The sequence below is a fragment of the Anomalospiza imberbis genome, chromosome 18, assembly GCF_031753505.1.
Source record: "Anomalospiza imberbis isolate Cuckoo-Finch-1a 21T00152 chromosome 18, ASM3175350v1, whole genome shotgun sequence".
NCBI lineage: Eukaryota > Metazoa > Chordata > Aves > Passeriformes > Viduidae > Anomalospiza > Anomalospiza imberbis.
In genome coordinates this window covers 4,197,222-4,216,126 of record NC_089698.1, presented here as the reverse complement: position 1 = coordinate 4,216,126, position 18,905 = coordinate 4,197,222, and the positions used below count along the sequence as shown (strand labels likewise).

Sequence of the window (18,905 nt, the reverse complement as noted above, 5' to 3'; positions counted from 1 at the left end):
TTAAAACACACCCAGGGATGGTGACTCCACCACCTCCCCAGGCAGCCATTCCAGAACTTTATCACTCTACTCAAAAAAAACTTTTTCCTAATATCCAACCTAAATTTCCTTTGACACAGCTTGAGACTGTGTCCTCTGGTTCTGTCAGTTCCTGGAGAAAGAGACCAACCCCCATCTGACTCCAACCACCTTTCAGGGAGCTGTAGAGAGTGATAAAGTCACCTCTGAGTCTCCTTTTCTCCAGGCTAAACACCCCCAGCTCCCTCAGCCGTTTCTCACAGGGTTTGTGTTCCCAGCCCCTCTCCAGCCTCGTTGCCTCCTCTGGATGCACTCGAGCATCTCAAAGTCCTTCCCAAACTGAGGGGCCAGAGCTGGGCACAGCTGCAGCCCCTCCCCATCCTCTGGTCCCCTGCTGACAGCACTTTCCTGCCTTGGAATAGCTCTGTGGTCACTGCCTGTGCAGGGAGTGGACAAAGACCAGTTTGGGGAAGGGCTGGGCGTGCAGATCCTTGGCTGGTTCTGGGAGCAGGAATAAATTCCAACCTACAGGTTTTTTTTGGACAAGGCGAAGTCCAGCATCTCTGCTGTGACAACAGGGGGACTGACATTTGCCGGGATGGAGGGATGAGTCATTGGAACGGCACAGTGGGAGCTGCTTCCCATCTGCCATGGTTTTATAGCCCTCGGGAACCCGGGTCACCTCCTCCAGCAGGGACAGGGACCTGTCCTAGCTGCCCGTGCAGCGTCAGCTGAGGAGGATCTGCTAAAAAATAATGGGAATACACATTTTCCATCAGTTTACCTGCAGAGTGTGGGTCCCCGGAGCAGTCACTGCTGTGTCCAGAGGCTTCAGAGTCAGAGTTGTTGTTACAGCCCAGCAGGGCAAGGTCTGAGTGTCCAGGGCAGCAGGGCCAAAGTCTGCTCTCGCTCTGGGGAGGTGGAGTTCCCATGTGATGCCACTGGCAGGCGGCCCCAGAGTCATGGAAAACGGGGTCACCACCATTGGTGGCAAAATGCCACCCCTGCCTCTTGTCTCCATGGTGACCACTGGCAGACCAGGACACAGGGATGTGTTTAGTGGGCATGGTCCTGGAGGTCTTTTCCAACAGCAATAATTCTATGACTTCCCGGGGTCTGGATTTGCAGGATCACTTAGACTGGGAAAGATGACTGAGGTCGACCTTTGACTGATCACCATCTTGTCAATTAGACCACAGCACTAATGTCACAACCAGTTGCTTCCTGAACACAAGATTCCTGTCGGATCTGGAAAAATTGAGTGCTTCTGGCTCAGTTTTTGAGTAGGAAGAGAGGCTGAAGGCATCGGGATTGTTCAGCCTGGAAAAGAGAAGGCTTCAGAGGGACCTAATTGTGGCCTTCCAGTACCTGAAGGCAGCCTGATGGAAAAATGGAGAGTGACTATTTCCAAGCGCCTGGAGTGACAGGACAAGGGGGAACGGCTTCCCACTGCCAGAGGGCAGGCTTAGATTGAATATTGGGAAGAAATTCCTTCCTGCGAGGCTGGAGAGGCCCTGGCACAGGATGCCCAGAGAAGCTGTGGCTGCCCTATCCCTGGAAGTGTCCCAGGCCAGGTCGGAGGGGGTTTGGAGCAACCTGGGCTGGCGGAGGGTGTCCCTGCCATGGAACGGGATGTTGGGGTGGGACGGGCGGGAAGCCCCGCCCACCGCGACAAACCACGCCCACGCGGTTATGCCCCTCCCATCTCAAGCCCCGCCCTTTCCCTCGCAGGCCCCGCCCCGGCCCCGCCCCTTCCCGGCGTGAGGGGGAGGCGGCCGCAGCCCCGCTGCTGCAGCCATGGCGCTGGTCACCCTGCAGCGCTCGCCGACCCCCAGCGCCGCCTCCTCGGCCAGCACGAGCGAGGTGAGCGGTGACGGGATGGGCAGGGACGGGGAGGAAAGGGGAGAGTGAGCCCCGGGGGCGGCGGCGGCGGATGGGGAGCGGGGAGGGGCGGGGTGAGGCCCCGCTCGGGGAGAGGCCCCTACAGCCCCCCCAGCATCCCGTAACCCAGAGCTTCTGGCTCCATCACCCATGAGGACCAAGGTTCCTCTTGCTCCCGGCCTTACGGCTCTGGCCCTTCACAGCTTTCCCCCTCCAGCCCCTGGTTCCACCCCCTCGCGGCTCCTTGGCCCTCCACAGCCACTTGTTCCCTGTCTTCATCCCCTGGCAGTCCCCATGGCCTGACTTCCGACAGCCCCTGGCACCAGCTCAGCCCCTCGCAGTGTCCCCAGCCCCTGGTTTCATGTCCTTCACAGGCGCTGGTCCCTCACGGCTCCCAGACCTACAGCCCCTGGTCCCCCATAGCCACTGCCCCCAGCCTTCCTCCCATTACAGCCCCCACGGCCCCGAGCCTCACAACGCCCACCACTCCCCGGCCCAGCTCAGCCCCTCGCAGCCCCCAGCCATCCCTTCTCCCTTCTCGTAGCCCCGATGCTGCCCAGCCGCAGCCTTTTGATGCTGCCGGGCTGAGCCGGGCCTGGGTCTGTCCTGTCATCCCTCCCACACACAGCCCCGTTCCCTGTGGCTGTCCCCCATTCCAGCCCTCAGCTGGCAGGGAGCCTGAGCTCCCTAAACCCTGGGGCAGCCTGCTTCACCTCTCTCTGGTCAGAGTGCTGGGCCTGCACCTTGTCCCTGTGTGGCATCCCAGCGCTGCCATCACCTCCTGCCGCAGGGATGCTGTGCTTTGCCCCGTGTTATCCCTCTGTCCCTGCTATGGCACCACCTTTCTCCACATCATCTGCAGCTCCTGCCCCTCAGGGAGCTCATGCCAGCCCTTCCTCAGGTGACCATTGTCAGTTCTCCAGGAGCAGCTCTCATCCTGCTCCACCCCATACCTGTGCCACTCCTCATACCTCCACCATGCTGCTGCCCTCTCCTTCCCCCAGCTCTGCTGCTCCAGCACCTGTGCCTGCCACTTCACCTGCCCCATGGTTCCACCCATGTCCTGCTGGCCTGGCACTCTGCATGTCCCAGCTCTGCTGCCCACCCCCTCCACTCCTGTGCCCCAAAAATGCCCTCTCCTGCCTCTGCCCAGCCTTGGCTCCTCACCTTTTTCCCTCCTAACCCATCTCCTTTGTGACCCTCAAAGACAGGCCTGGTGTTTCTCTGCACATCCTCCCCGTGCATCCCTCTCCCCCCACGCTTCTTTCCTTTGATGTTCACTGCCCTTGGCTTTGCTCTGTCCCCACTCCTGCCAGGTAAACAATCCTATTTGTCACCTGTCAGGTCCCTGTGACTCCCCCGATTAGCTGCTCTGAGGGGGGAGCAGGAGGGGGGGGGACACAAAGCTCCCAGGTTCTCCCTGGCCCCAGGGGATGCAGGGGGTCCCTGGCTGCAGGGACCCAGTTTGTGCCACGCTGTGCCAATAGAGGAGCTTGGAGATGTGAGTTGCACTTTTTGAAGAAGTTTTCAGAAGGAATTTTGTGGGATCTGGTTTAGACAGAGTCTTAAACAAGACCTAGTGGCCACCCAATCTAGAGAGATGAAAATGTGCTGTAACCCCAGAGCAGGCAGTGGAATTAGACTGGATTTAACTGGTGCAGGTGGGAGAGGACTCAAAGAGGCCTTGCCATGTACATCTGTCTTGGGCATTGCTTTGTGTCAGAGCTGCTGCTAGTGATTGTATTTTGTATGGGGTGACCATACGATTCTCCTTTTTCCTTCCAAAAATGCTGCCCCAAATTTGCCACCAGGTGTTGTCCGTGGTAGGGCACTTCTGCCACCAGCACCCACAGCTCAGCTGTGCTGTGGTGGCTCCCAGAGGAAGACACTGAGTCCTGTTAGAATGGTCTCTTCTGACATGAAATATCATAAAATTATGATTTCCAGATTCAGCATGTTGTTTTTGCGAAGTTAATTTAAAGAAAAATCCCATCAAAAAATGGCAGCCTGCTCCTGTTCTTTTAGGATCTTTCTTGCAAGGAAAACCAGGGCTCATTTGGGCTTTTAGCTGAATAATTACTAGAAGATATTTTAATGGGAAATGATGACCACACGTCCTTGCTAATTGTGACTGTGCTACTGTGGCCTCTCCTAACTCAGGAGCCCAAAGGAATTTATAAAATGGATGCTGCTGCCTTGACATAGTGGGCCATAAATTCTTAGGTGAGCATGGTTCACACCCACTTGCAAACTTGCGCTGCCGGTGCATCTCCCTTCCACACATCTCCCACTACCTGCGGTCCTTCAGAGTGGCCACGCTCAGCACAGTCCCCAGGGAGGGACGTGGCAGTGCCTGGTGGGGTCTGGCCATGGTGGGGTGAGCAGCTGCAGCTCCACAGCATCACCACAGTGCGTGGTGCACCCCAAACCCTGCCAGCTCCCAGGGGTGCTCTGGGAGGAGGGCTCCCAGAGCAGGGCAGGAGGGCTCGGCGTGGCAGCCTTGATGCTGCCTTGCTTTGGTTTTCCTGCAGTTTTTAGTAGAAAGTCCAGGGAAAGTCAGCTTTGGGAACAGCTCAGCTCCTGCAGGAGAGGAGCCCGCAGCAGCTCCAGGCCCAGCCCTGCTGCTGTGCCCCAGCTGACGACATGCAAGAGTCATCATCCTCACAGTCACGTTTGTTTAAAAAGGAAAAAAGTTTTTCTTCCCTTTGTTGCTACGTGACTGCCCCAAACAAACAGGAGGGTGACCCTGCAAAGGTCTCAAACCTGCCAGACCTTCCCAGGGCTGGGGGATCTGCCAGTGGGGCCACTGGAACTCGGGGTGCTCTGGGGCCCTGCCTGCAGCCCAGCTCTGCACTGTAAACAGACTAAAAATAGCCATGGTATGCTCCTCACCCTCTGCTGGGTCAGTCGGGACAGCCTTGTGCATCTCCCTTCCTCCAAATGGCCACAGTTCCAATATCCGGCCTCTGCTGTTGCATTTGCAGGATTTTTCCCCCCCTGGCTTTACTTGGTTCTCACAGATTGTCAGCAGAGCAGCTCCTGTAACCTCCAGCTTCCCAGATCCTAACTTGAAGAGGATGGGGAGCAATCCAGGTCCTCTCACCCCTTCAGAGCTCCAGTCTTGAACATTTGAAATGATGCAATTTGCTTATTTTTAACTTGTACAAAGCCACCTGGAAACAGGTAACTCTTACAGGGACCCTTAGTTGATGTGGGTTCTGAGCAGTGCTGTAGGAAATACCAGGATGTTCCCCACGTGTCAGCACTGATGGAGCCTGATTCCTGCAAGGCTTGTGTCCTTCCAGCTTTGTCAGGATCAGGTGTGTTGTGAGTGTGAAGGATTTCCTGTAAGGTCGCTGCTTTGCTTTTTGGGCTCAAATCTTCTCCCCAGCACAGCCCTGCTCTCCAAGGGGATGCTCCCTACCCTTTCTTCTCTGTATTCACACAGGACCAAAGCAGAACTATCTCAGAGCCTGTTCTTTTGGTTTCTTTTTTTTTTTTTTTTTTGGCAGCTCTGGATGCAATTAGCCCCAGCTCTGCTTTTCTTTAATAAGGAATTTTGTCTAGAAGCTACTAGGGAAGTTGAAGGGGATGACTGGAAAGCAAGACTCTGTGAAAATGCTTGGTTTTGGAAGCTGAGGTCACACTTCTCTTTTTAGGAGACTCAATAAAGTGTAGAGTCACCTGAGCAGCCAGATTTGCTCCAGGGGCACTTCCTACAAGTGCCTGGTGCAAAAGTGCCCCTTTTAATCCACACCTGCCACCAAAGCAGCGTGTTCCCTGGGAAGGCAGCAGGCAGAGGACGTGCATTGTCCCAGCCTGGGGACACGCGTGCCATCATCCAGGTGGAGGTGGCCTCCTTGTCCTGCCAGTGAGTCCTGGAGCTGCACGTCAGGTGCTGGAGCTGGGACAATCCCGGGGAGCACTTTTGGCTGTGTCCTTGTGCTTGGAACACCCCAAATCCCAGTTGTTTGGCTGCCAGCTGCTGCCCTCACGTGTGTGCGCAGTGGGAGCGAGGTGTGTGCCCCGGTGACGTCGGGGTTGGCGCTCTTCAAAGCGCTCTGCACTCCAGGACCAGCTTGCAGGATTAGGACCTAATAGCTTTAAAATCCCCGTGAGCCCCTTTGTCACCCGGCGCCGGGTGCTGGTGGCATACAGGACTAGGGAGTCATTTATCCCTGGCCCCGGGAAGAAAAACCCCGCGGAAAGCAGCCCCTCACACCCTGTTGGTGCAGGGATTTTATTTACAGGTGTAATGTGCAAACAACCAACATGTAACTCTCTTGTATCCTTTTCTCCCCTCAGGCGGAGGTCGGCAGTGATGAAGAACGTAGACTAAATGTGAGGTAAGCTGAACTTCTGGGTTCGAAGTTTCCCCTGTTGTTATTTGTCTGCCAAGCGTCCGAGACCTGATGCCACAGAGATCCTCTTGCCTGGAGGGGATGGCATTGTCTGCGGAGAGCTGAACCTGGGGATGCTCTCTCCCTCATCAGTTTTAAGATGATCATTTAACAAGATGAAAGAATAAAAGAGAGTTTGTGATCCTTTTTCCCCTCGTGGGAAGACACTGGAAAATTACTGGTCAAGCTCTGCTTATTCCTAGGTATTATCTACCAGGAATTTGCCTCCTTGGGGTCGTGCAGAGCCACTGTGTTCATGTGAGGGTAAGAAAAGGCTGAGCTGTCCTGCCAGAGAAGAGAGAGGCTCCTCTTGCTGACACTGTGCAGATCCAAAGTGGTGACACAAGCTCATGTGCCGGGGCCCTGGCTAATGGGCTCTGAGTAATGCTGTGGTTGGCTCACTCTAAGCCTGGTTCTTGCAGGCAGTTCTTACCCTCTAACCTGTAAACTACAGCCCAGGGGAGCAGTGTAAAGGTACAGCAGTGGTTCAGCACTCAGGCTCTTCTCCTTGTCCCTCCTTCCTGCTTTCCTTATCCTGGCTTCAGGAAACGGAAAGCTGCTTGTGCTGCTGCTTGTACTGTGTTTGCCCTGCAAGTGAAGTCAGAGACCAGAAAGCAGGGCTGCTTGTGGACAGAGAAGGAAATGGTTGGACTTTTTTGCTTCTGAGTTCTGGGATGGTGTCTCCTGGCTGCAGCCTGCCTAGGAGGCCTGGAATTCCATGGCTGTCCTGTCTGCAGACCCATAGCTTGCAGACAGAAGTGCCGTGTATCTGCTCTGTGTGCTCTCCTGTATGTATGGGCATTTCATGGCTGGCTGTAATGCCATTTGAGAGCTGACTTTGTGGGGAATGGATCTTGTATTGATGAAATCAATATTCAGGGTCCCTTGTGTACAATGCAAGGCCCCAGCAGGAACCTGCTGAAGCCATGAACAGCCACAGAACCCTAATTCTTGTGCTTTTCCCCATGTGGTATTGAACAGCAACATGTTACCAAGCAGGATGGCAGCCTCCTCTTTTGGATATACAGTTCTGTGCTGAAAGAGAAAATACAGCTTTATCCTCTTGACTGCAAATGTTCTCACTGTACAAATAAATCCTGGTGAGATCCTTGGATTTGTGGCCACCTTTGGTCTGTCTGGCCTCTTTGCAAGCCAGTCATGTGCATCCACCACTGACCAGAGCCACCAGGAGTGTAGATGCACTTAGACCAGGCTTAAAGGCTGATGCTTTTCCCCTGGCTGTTAAAAAATGCTGCAGCACTGACGCTGGACACTGAGATCCCATGAGCTTCCTCTATCCTTCAGTCTCCTGGGGCTGCTCTTCCGTATACGATTGTCAGGATAAGAATCTGGTAATTAAATAGCCAGACAGACCTCAAGAATCAGATGGCTCTCACACACAGCCTCTGCTCTCCTCAGGGGGAAACACTGCCAAGAGCTGCAGGAAATATGCAGACATAAAACAGATGATAAATGGAGCTCCTGTTGGTTTGGTGGGTCGATCCTGTCCCCTTCCCACTGGCTGCTGTCCCCGTCCCTGCTCTGGTTCAATCCACTGAGACTCTGCCCGGTGCCCAGGGGGTGGCAGAATTGTTCAACTTCATTGTGCTGCTTCTCCTCTAAAAATCCCTGCAGGGTGGCCTGTGCTGGTGTTTGTGCCTCGTTCAGTCCTGGTCTAGCCTTGGTGACAGCTGGGCTTTGTCACACATGCCCTGAGCACAGGAGTCAGCAGTCCAGCCCCTGGCTCTGCACACTTTGGAGATCTAAGGGTGAGGGAAAAGGAAGGATTGTTGGAAACATGTCCCCAGCGTGCTGCCAGCGCAAGCTGTGTTTCATCAATACAGGATGGTTGTGCTAGTACACATTTATGACATAATGTAATAATCTGCCTGGTGAACAATTATTTTTGTTCATTCCAAAACATTCTGGGATTTTCATTGGAGGTTGTGTAGCTGGATCTGGTTCCATGAGCCATCTGATTGTTTTCTTGGAAGAACAGGTCTGTATCATGGTTTTGCATCCAGCCATGTCTTGCTGCTCCCTGGTCATCCTTCTTTATGGTTTCTGTCATTCCAAAATGCTTTTCTTTCTCCCTGGAACAGCTTCTACCCCAGAACAGACCAAGGGGTCTGCTCTAGGTTCTATGCTCTAGGGTCTATGCTCTAGGTTCAAAGATATTGCTGCTATCTGAATTTTCTTAGACATTAATCTGCTTTAGGTCAAATTGTTCTCTGTTACCAAAAATTTTGTGGAAGCTTTGACAATGTAACATCCACACTGCTTCCAACAGGCAGCCAGGAGTTTGTATTGCTCCCTGAGGGTAAAGACTCAGAGCAGAAGGAAAAATAAGAGAACTGAGAGCCCTGTTGGGCTCAGTGGAGCCAAAAGCTGCAGGTCTGAGCTGTGTTATCGGTGTCTGCTCAAGCCTTCCCTCCTGGATAATCAGGGAGATGCTGTGGCTTGATCCTTTTTTTCCCCTACAGCTGCAATGCACCCTCAGTTTACCCAAATCTTTGTAAAAGTGCTGTCAGGGCTAGGCCAAGCCCATGGGAGGATGTGTTAGCCTAGGCTTTAGCAGAGTCTTAAGTTCTCTGAGATCGAGTTCCGTGCGAGCCTTATGCGTGCCTGTGGCCTTATCTCAGCCCCAGATCCTGCTGCTCCAGCTCCGAGCAAACTCTGAGGAGATGCTATCAAGGAGGAGGCAGAGCTCTTTCTCAGCTCTTTCTCAGCTGCCTGCTCTGGCACAGGGCTGGATATGTAGTTTTTCCTTTTTGGTGTGACCCAGTTGATTCTCACCCTTGGCTGTGTGCTGGCTGTGTGCTCACACCGAGGCAGAGGAGATGTTGTACAACCCAGATCGCTCTGTGAGTGTTGGCTGATTCTCAGATGTGGCTGGCAAACACAGCAAGATAATCACTGGTTTTAACTCCAAATATAAATCGGTTTGTTTAGCCAGTCATTCTGTAATCTTTGCCATTATTGGCTTTCCAATCACAGCCTGAATGCAGGGCCCGGTGATTGTTTTCAGACACCTTCTGCAGAGAGATAGAGGTTGAACCGCTGTGGAAGGGCCTGGAAGTTAGTTATCTCCAGGCTCTGATCAAGCCTAAAGATGGTTATGGAAAGAATTGTTCTTGTATGGCTCCTCTAAACCAAATTTTAAGAGCTGGTGAGAGCAACTGTGGGAGGTAGAGGTTTTCAGGGTTGGGCTCGTGTACATTTGCAGGTCAGTGATCAACAGGAGGAGTTGTTGGTGCAGACAAACTCTTAACAGAGCAACAGCAGGTTTAGATTGGCTATCAGGGGAAACTCCTTCATGGAAAGAGTTGTCAAGTGTTGGAACAGGGTTCCCAGGGCAGTGATGGACCCCTCTTCCCTGGAGGAATTGAAAAGCTGCATGGATGTGGCACTTGGGGACATGGTTTAGTGGTGGCCTTGGCAGAGCTGCAGGAACAGCAGGACTTGATCTTGGAAGTCTTTCCCAACCTAAATAATTCCATGATCATCCCTCTGGCACACACCACAGGACACCATTGTATCTTACATCACATAGGTATATATTTTATACACTTGATTTACAGTTAGTATTATATTTTAGTGCACAAAAGTGATCTGTTAACGCCTTGATCTTTAATTTCTTTAAGGATTTAGGAGCATGTTTTGCTGGAGCAGCACTGAGTGAATGCCTTGTACCCACAGCCGTGTCCATGGTGCCAGGCTCAGGGCAGGAAGAACACGGGGGCAGCTGCCTTGAGGATTTATTTGTGGGGACAGCAGCTCATTACAGCCTTGACAAGTCCTGCTGGCTGCAGATTGATTGTGTCCCGGGGAGCTGGTGGGAGATCTCGGGGCAGAAGTTGCTGACTTCATGAAGTGTTCAAAACAGGACGCTGAATCACATCCTGGCCGGCGGCAGCATCCTGCCTTAGCGTGCTCCGTACAATGGGGAGGCACCGGCCCAGCCCCCGGCCCTCGGGAGCTCTCAGCCCGGAGGCGTGGCCCTGGAAGCTCAGGAAGGTGTAATTAGACCTTTACATTTTGTGGTGGGCTGTGTGTGGATGTTCAAAGGCCACAGAGCTAGGGAAGCGTTCACTTATTTGACACTTATTTAAGATCTGGCCTTTCCAGGAAACCATTGTTGATTTGAAGTTGAGCAATATGAGAAGTTTACTTGGATGTAGGTAGAGCAGCAGCAGGAGAGCTGCCAATTTAAAGAAGTGATGATTAGACTCTTTTGGAATTATATCTAAGTCTTTTTGGTTTTTTTTTCTTCCATGAAACCTCAGCACTTTGGCAGAACCTAAACCATGAGGCCCTATTATCAGAGGTGCTGGCTGTGCACTGAGCACTTGTTCCTGTAAAAGGCCAGCGTGGTCACTGTTTATTTAGGTGTTAGAGCTGGGTCAGAACAATATTTTGGTTTCAAATGCCTCTAGATTTTAAATATCTTAATCTTTGATAATTGTCTGCCAAGATCTGTGAGTCAGGCATTTCTCATACAAATCAGAGCTCTGCTCTGCCTGGCAAGTGCTCCTAAGATGTTTTTGGAATGGGGAATGGACAGAACACCTTCCTAGGCCTGGTTTTAGTTCTAATGAAGAGTGTTGAGATTATTTCCTGAGAACACTGATTTTTTTCCCAAACATTTACACATCCCTTTGCAGCATTTAAATCCCTGATGCAGAATCACTTTACCACTGCATAAAAATAAGCCAAAAATAAGTCCAGATTCAAACAGATTAGGGTGCACACCACATCCATCAGTTTTTAGGTTTATCTGGGATCGGGATTCTCCTCTGCAAGGCTTGTCTTCCCTCTCTGAAAATTTTAGTTTCTTGAAGAAATCCTTGCTGCAAGAACTGCTGGTGAAGGAAACCTTCATATGAGGGACCAAGTCAGCCAGAAATGTGGGGAATGGGACAAAATGTCCCATTCAGACTTCCCAAAAAGCTGCCAGGTTCCTTGTTTGTTCTGTCTGCCATCCAAATGGTCACATCCAACCGTGTCCAACACTTACATCCCAGTGGAGACTGCTGCCCATGGCTTGGCATCTCCCTCCCAGCCCTTCAAAACATCCTGAACTCCAGCTGTCTGCTTCCCTCTGCAGCCCATCCTGCTTGGAAAGGATGGCTTTGGAATGGAGGGGGAAAAGAAGGATGATCCTGGGGTTTTTACCACCACTTTTCCATTGTGAGTGAGCTTTGCTCCTGCCTGGCACTCTCCTGATTTTGGGAATGCTGGCTGTGTACCCTCAGGGGGCTGGGAAGGCAGGCTGCAGTCTAGTCAAACACTCAGGTGTCGGGGCTGAGCCAGAACATTTCTCACTCTGCTGTTACTGCGCGTGATCCGCCTGGGTTTGTTTCATTTTGTTTTTCCACATTACCAATGTGTCAAGTACTCCCTGGTCTCTGCTGCCTTTTTTGGAGCCATTCTGAAACCTGGCAGCTCAGCTGGTTTTTGGTTGCTGTGCCACCAAGATTCCCAGCCATGCTTCCGATGCCATTGTCTGTGTCCTGGCTGACCTTCGCTCACACTGCTTGGAAGCTGCTCCCTTAATCCTTCGAGCTGTTATTCACCTTTCTTTTCTTTTCCAGCAGCGCCGTTGGAGAGTTTCCACTTGTTTCTCTGGGAGACACTGCTGAGTGGGTGAAGTGGGGTGACTTCATAAAATAGTTCCAAGGATTAAAACAATGGGCTGACAGGAGGAATGCAGGAGGATGGGCCCATGTGCTGACAGCTCGGCTGGGGAGGAGGACAGGAGCAGGATCAGCTCCTGCCAGGAGCGCAGGCGGAGGCTCTGCCTCTGCCTCTGGTGTGCCCTCTATGGTGGGCATCATCCCACCTCTCCTTCAGCTTGGACACTGCTCTGGGACAACTCCAGGGCTTGTGGCCTGGCTCCCCCCTTACCTGTGGTCATGGAACGGCAATGGCAGGAACTTGGCAACACCCAGAATAGTGACTTGTAGGGAAACACAGGGAGACAGTGTTTTGGGAATAGCCAGCTTCCCTCAGACCACCAGGGAAATCCATGTTTTGCTGATGCTGGGATCTCTGTGTGTTCCCCTGTGCCAGCTGCTGCTTTCCCAAGCCTTATCCTCCAAATCCATGACTCCAGGTGAGTATGAGCTGCTGTGTGGAGCAGCTCTGCCTAGCCCCCACGGCAGGGTTGGCACAGCAGGCTGGGGACAGTCCAGGGCATGCACTGGGGTCACCAGTGCTGAGGGGCTCTGTAGGGTTAACACTCCACTTCCTAGCGGCTGGTGCAGGCTGAGGTTTGGAGAGGATCTGGCCTGGCCTTCTGAGACAGTGACTGTCACCAAAATAACACCGTGTTTCAGTGGGAATCTCAGAAATGCTCCTTGGGATTCAGACCGAGTTCCAAGGCCATGGCGTAGCTGGGTGATGCCGGGATCAGCCTCGTGCCTTTTTGAACTCTGCGATTAATGGGATGAGCAGAAAGGATTTCTTTTTCCTTGTGAAACAATCTCTTATTTTATTTGGCTTTTCACCATCCAAGTACTAGGGATTCCTAGAATTTTCTCATTCCTGGCTGTTTGGGAGCAGTTCTGTCAATTTACTTTGCGCAAGTCTGCTGGAATGGGGAATGATCCTGCTAATTTGTTTGTTTCCCTCTTCCTCCCCTTTCTCTTGGAGGGTTTATCCCAGCTGCTCCTGGGTTGTCTGCAGGCACAGCCTGGATCCTGGGGTTGCCCCCAGGGTGGGATACTCAGAGCTGAGCTGGTCCCACTCAGTGCAGGATCTGTGCTGATTGCTGCTCCAGCCTGAGTGGCTGGAGGGACATCATCAGCAGTCTATTTCTGTTGGGAAATTGGCTTTTGTGGGCTTAATGATTGATTTCATTTTTCTTTTTTTGCCCTTTGTGCCAGAGGAGCATTTGTGTGTGAATGGCCTGCAGTGTCTGCAGCCCTGTCAGCATTCCTGCTGGGATGTGGCCCACGATCCCCGTGCCTCCAAGCCCAACAAAGCACACTCACACTCCCCTTGGTCCCTGCTCTGCTGAGAACAGCAAAGCCTGTTGAGTTTTTGGTCTCCCCAACATCTCACTTCCTTCAAAAGAGATGGGAGAGATGTTTGCTCCTGCAGGGAGGGTTTACAACCAACCCTCCCCCCCCAGCTGCAGCTGCAGCCTGGCCCCTTCCTGGCACAAAGATGCCCTGGCTGTGTCTGAGGAAGGGGAGATGTTCTCCTTGTGAACTTGCAGCCCGCATTTTGCTTTTCTTCTGGGGGTGACTTGTCTTCAGCTCAGGAGGTCTGGGAATGATGAGTTTGGGTGTGGAAGTCATGGGTATAGAAAGAGCTTTCCTGCCTTGCATTTCTGGTGGTAGGAACACCTCCAAGTAGTCCTGAGCAGATCTCTCTGACCTTGCCAGGTGTTTTGGGCTCCTGCCCTCCTGACCACAGGTCAGTTTGTCAGCATATCCCAAATCCTACACACGTGCAATAGCACTTTGTTGTCTTTGTTCTAAACCATCTTTGCACGTGTCGGAACTGGGCTTTTCCAGGTGCTGCTCTGTGGGGAGCACACTGCTCCTCTGGCAGCCCTGCTCCATGTGGGGCTGAGCTGGGATGGCTGCGGTGATATTCCCACCTGTGTTTGTCCAGGTGATTCCCTTTAATCTTTGTGTGACACAGAGCAAAGGCCACTTGGCACACTTCATTAAGAGCAGGAGAAGGGACTTGCTGCTGCTGCCTCTGGAGTCCCTGGGGCTGTGCAGTGCCATGGGAAGGAGCAGCTTTGAAGTCCCTTTTCTCCCTCTGCTGTTTTGTGTTGCTCAGGCCCCTTCCAAAGGCCCCTCTCGTGGTCAGGAAGTGTTATCAGATGTGCCTCTATCAGGCCAGAGCAAGCAGTGCCTCCGCCTTAACCGTCAGCTCTTTTGGGGAGCAGGAGCCACACAGCTGCTCTCAACTCTTCCTGTTTCTCTCCTTTCCCTGTTTCTCTCCTTTCTGTTTGATGTGCTCCTTCCCAGCTTGGGTTGTGTTGCTGTTGTGGTGTGGCTGTGGGACAATGCCAGTCCCCTCTGCTCGCTGCAGTGTCCTGCCTAAAATCCACCCTCTGGAATATGGGGTGTCTGGCTGGGCTGTGGGAGCATCCAGCAGGGATGACTCAGTCTCTCTCCTGGGCTGTTTTGTCTTCTTTCTCAGTTGCCTTGAGGTGGCCAAGCTTGTTCCAGACCAAGCAGCAAAGGGGGGAAGAAAAAGGAGAAAAAAAAATCAGTTCTCTTCCTCCTTATCAACAGGGCTACAGAAGAGGGAAGTGTGTTCCATTCGGTGTTGCTTGGGAGGCCTGGTTTTCCCTCACCTTATCAGTTTGGAAATGTTTTGAGTAGAAGATGCCATGAAACCCAAGGAACTGGGAGGCATTACCATGTTTGCCTTTGTAAAATCATGACCATTTTTGAGAGAAGCAAATACTCCTTTTCTTGTGGGAATTTGGTTTGGTTTTTTTCTGCCTTAAACACAGACCTGGTTGCAGGAGGCTGCTCACTTACCTCAGGCTTGCCTGAGTCTTCCCAAGAAAAGTGGTTTTCTTTCTCCAGACTCTGTCTGTGGATCTTTATTTTGAGATTAGTTCTGTAGCTACAAGATGTGTTAATAGACTGTTTTCTTGTGTCCTGCAAGATGATTGTGGCTTATGTGAGATTCCCCATTAAAACATGGAACTCAAGCACATGAGGCGTGCAAGGATTCCTCCTGGGACAGCTCACAGCTGGAGCCACAATGGCAAAGCAAACTGCCTGGGGAGGACTGTTGTGGGACTGGCATCTGGCTGCCCAGGAGCATGAGCAGCTCTGTCTCTTTTCCCAAAATCCAGTGTTTTTAAAGGATTGCTTACTGGCATTCCCGGCCCCGGGGGGTGGCAGTTTGTACCGCCGAGAAGGCGCTGCCTATTGTGTTCTTCAGCGACTCGAAATGGGGTTGATGTGCGTTGCATCCACGCTCCTCTGGAGCTTTCCCAAAGGGGAAGAAATATTTCCTTTTCAAGTTGAGCAGCACGGAGCCAACGGATGGAGCAACAGCCTCTGGAGCCGGCTCTCAGCAGGGCTGTGGCCATGAGCACCCTGTCCTTGCCATCCTCTGGGGGCAGGAGGGACTGTCGCTGTCTGTACCCTCTTCCTGGCATTTCCCAGGTGTTGGAAGTGTTGGTTTTTCCCTCTCTTAGGGTGATTATTTCCTGTGTTTGGTAAGCTGAGGTCAGGGAGTGGGAGGAGAACTGCTCTGCAGCTGTATTGGAGCAGCAGGGTCCTGGGGCTGTGAGTGGGCTCTGTGTTTATTCGAGGGCCTGAAGTGACTCCTTGTAGCAAAGTTGTGCTGGTCAGGATTCCTGGAAGGGCATCCAGGGATTGGGTGGTTTCTGTGGTGTGTGCCAGTCAAACTGGGTGAAAACTGGCTGAGAATGCACAGAGAGCTCCTCATTCCCCTGGTCAGGCTGGTGGGGCCAGAGTGGCCTTATGGCGTGTGCCTGCAGAAAGAATTGGGATTTGTAAGGAACAAATGTTCAGGGAATTTCAGTGCCAGCCAGCCCCTAACACACAAACACCGAGCACCTGAGAGACTCCTTGTCCAGCAGGAGCTCAGGAACTCGGGAATGGCTCTGAAAATCCAACGAGGGAGCTGTACACTGAGGAAAGGATCACTTTAATGTCCTGTATCTGTATTAAAGCATTGCTTTGACTGTAAAGAAATGAACAGGCATCGGTCCATAGGATGCTTTTCCTCTAGTCCTGTCCCTCCCAGGGAATGTGAACTTCCCGCATCCGGGGGCTGTGTGGGTGCTGATAGGAGCCTCTGGAGCACGCGGGGTGGGGGGAAGCAAACAAACAAACAAGTCTGGAGGAGGGAAACGATTAGCCGAGCCTCAGCTGGTTGTTTCCCCTCTTGAATGGCTCTCTTTCATCAGGATATGTTGGGACAAGTGCTTTTTCAAGCCAGGATATCAGTGGAAGACACAGTGTTCCCTAAAAGCCATCCAGTTCCCGAGGAGCATCAGCAGCCGCGATTCCTCTGCTCCGCACAGAAAATACGCTTGACCTTTTCTTTGCCTTCTGGTGGGTTTTTTTTTTTTTTGGGTTTAGAAGCAAAAGGATGTGAGTTTTCCAGCTGGTTATGAATCTTTTCAATTTCCCTGACTTCTGTCTGACGCTGGGGCCACCACGATGCTGCCGCTGTGCAAAGAAAACCAGCCCGAATTAGTATGTATGAGCCACGGGGTTGTGCTTTGGGGCATCTGTCACCCCTGCCGAGGGGCAGAGGTTGGGGATGTTTTTTAATGCTAGGATTTGGGTGTTCTTTAGGAGAGGCGTTTTGTAATTAAAAAAAAAAAAAAAAAAAAAAAAAAAAAAAAAAAAAAAGCCCGGAGTTTTAGTTGTTTACTGGGATTGCAGGATTAAAAAGGGAGTTGTGCCTTGCCTTTCGCACTGAGCTGTGTCCAGAGCAGTTGTGTGGAGTGGCAGAGCACAGACAGTTCCCAGAGCGGAGATAAGGGCTGGGCTTGGGTAACGTTGTTGTTACAATGTGGTGTAAACTATGAGCAAAGAGGCGTTTGGGTGTGTTCCCTGTGTCCGGCACCGTGCTGGGCACTTGGAAACCGGAGCTGGTGTGGAGATGGGGAATGCTGGGGGTACGGGAGGGTTTGTGCAGGGTAGGAACGGGGATTTCAGTGGAAATGGAAACCTTGCTCTCAGCAGGCTCCTGGCTTTGCTTTCCGGTTCATTTCCACGCACATGGATACACGGCAACAAAAATTTTGCTCTGTGTGTTGTCCTTTTCCTGGATCACTCGCTGCTCCAGCAGCACAGCTTTCCCTTTTGCCTGCAACTGGGAATATTCTGCTTTATTGTCGATTTCCTGGCTGCAGGAGAGGAGAACATCTGTCAAGATGTATCACCAGAGCAGGAGAGCCTGATAACTTTGGGAAGGAGCTCTGTTTTTCCAAGGCTTTTCCTGCAGTAAAAATCCTAGTCAGTACTTTGAGAGCGAAGATCCCTTGGGGTAAAACACAGGAGTAAAATATCCTATTTCAGGATATTTTTTTGCTTTCCAAAGAATTTTTCCCCCAGATTCTCAGGGTGGGAATGCTGTGAATTATCTCCTGGTGTATGATGTAAGCATTCCCTGCCTCTCCTGAGTGCTGAATATCCCCTAGGTTGTGTAGAGGTCGCTGCCTTTGTGTCACTTCTGGCCTTTTTTAACGCTTTCCTGTGAGGTTTGGGGTGAGAAGGAAACAAGGCTCTTCCTGGCTGCCTCCTGGAAGGAGCCACGTTCCCATTTGCAGCCGTGGGTGCCGTTATCCTGAGCCAGGCTGAGCTTGGATCCTGCTCACACCCAGCCAGTGAGGTGAGAGGGGAGTGCTGGAATCCTGTGGGAATGGAAGTAGAGAATTGTTGGAATTAGAGTGTGCTTCTCCTGCTGTGCTTTATTGATCTTGTGGAGCCTGAAATTCAGGCAAAAATCTTAGTTCACTTTTTAAAAGCAACTAAAACCTTGAATTTAAACCTGATCCAGATTTTTCTGGGGAATTCTTGAAATTCAGTTGAATCAGGAGGAAGCTTTGCCTGGGAACTTGGGCTGTGTTCTTAAGAGATTAGAAAATCTGAAATGACGTGAATTTCATGTCTCCTCACAAAAATGCTGAGGTAGAACAGAGCATTGGGAACATTACCACTCACTCCTGCCCCAAGGCAAAGACCATGGATAAAATATGGCATAGATGAGTGCTGGGAGTAGTAACTCCAGTGGGATCATTTGCTGGAGCATAAGGAACTCCTGTGTAGCAGTCTCATAATGGAGCATTTCTGTTTAGTAGATGCAGACAGTAATTAATGGTGATCTATGGCTGCAAGCGTGGGGCGGCGGAAAATTGGGCTTTGGAGCAACAAATGGCTCTTGTGCTGTTTGGGGAGCAGAGCAAACACGTCCCAAGCAATTCCTGTGCAGCTGAAAGGTGCCTCAGGAGACAGGGATTTCCAGCCATGTGGGAAATGCAACTTCACTGCTTCTGGCCAAAGCTGCTTCTGAAGGATTTCCGAGATTCTCGTGCGTGTCTGGGAGTGGTGGAATCCGGCTGTGCCGGTGCTGTTCTGCCTTCTCCTCCCTTATGCTCCAGTCCTGGGTGTCATTTCCCTCTGGAAATGTCACTGTGTTTGCCCAGACTCTATCCCAGGATGCTGATCCAGCCACAGCAGAGCCAAACCTTGTGCTGATTGTTTTTCCCTGAGGATCCAGAACTGTGTCCTTTCCCTTGGGTTGTGCAGGTTCCATCTCCCTTCCTCTTTAAATCTACACAGTTGCAGGTTCTTGTTTTTGCATTCCAAAGAAACGTCAAGATCTGCAATCAGCAGGAAGTGATGGGCTCGGAACCTGCTCTCCAGTCCATTGCAGGTCTCAGCCTGTAAAAAGTCCAACCCTTTGCTTCTTTTAAGTTGCAGAGTTCCACAATCAAGTGATAAAGTAATTTCCAGCCCATGACAGCTCAGGCAAGTATCTACTGCAGGGGCCAAGTAATAAAACAGTGGTGGAAAATGACAGATGAATAATCCATGAATAATCCCAGAGTCATGCTGTGCAAGTGGCTGTGGCAAAATCCTA

General features: G+C 51.7%; 1 protein-coding gene across 2 annotated transcripts in view; it reads left to right on the top strand.

Annotated features, from left to right (window-relative positions):
- The first annotated feature begins 1,742 nt into the window (after positions 1-1,742).
- Positions 1,743-18,905, top strand: part of SSH1 (slingshot protein phosphatase 1) — a 31,015-nt gene continuing 13,852 nt past the window's right edge. Inside the window, exons 1-2 of one of the 2 annotated variants that reach the window (XM_068208600.1) lie at positions 1,743-1,881; positions 6,205-6,245. In XM_068208600.1, coding sequence (XP_068064701.1) covers positions 1,816-1,881; positions 6,205-6,245 — 107 coding nt within the window. In that variant the 5' untranslated portion in view covers positions 1,743-1,815. Of the gene's footprint in view, positions 1,882-6,204; positions 6,246-15,994; positions 16,511-18,905 lie in introns of those variants that run through there. The other variant, XM_068208601.1, reaches the window with a different exon arrangement.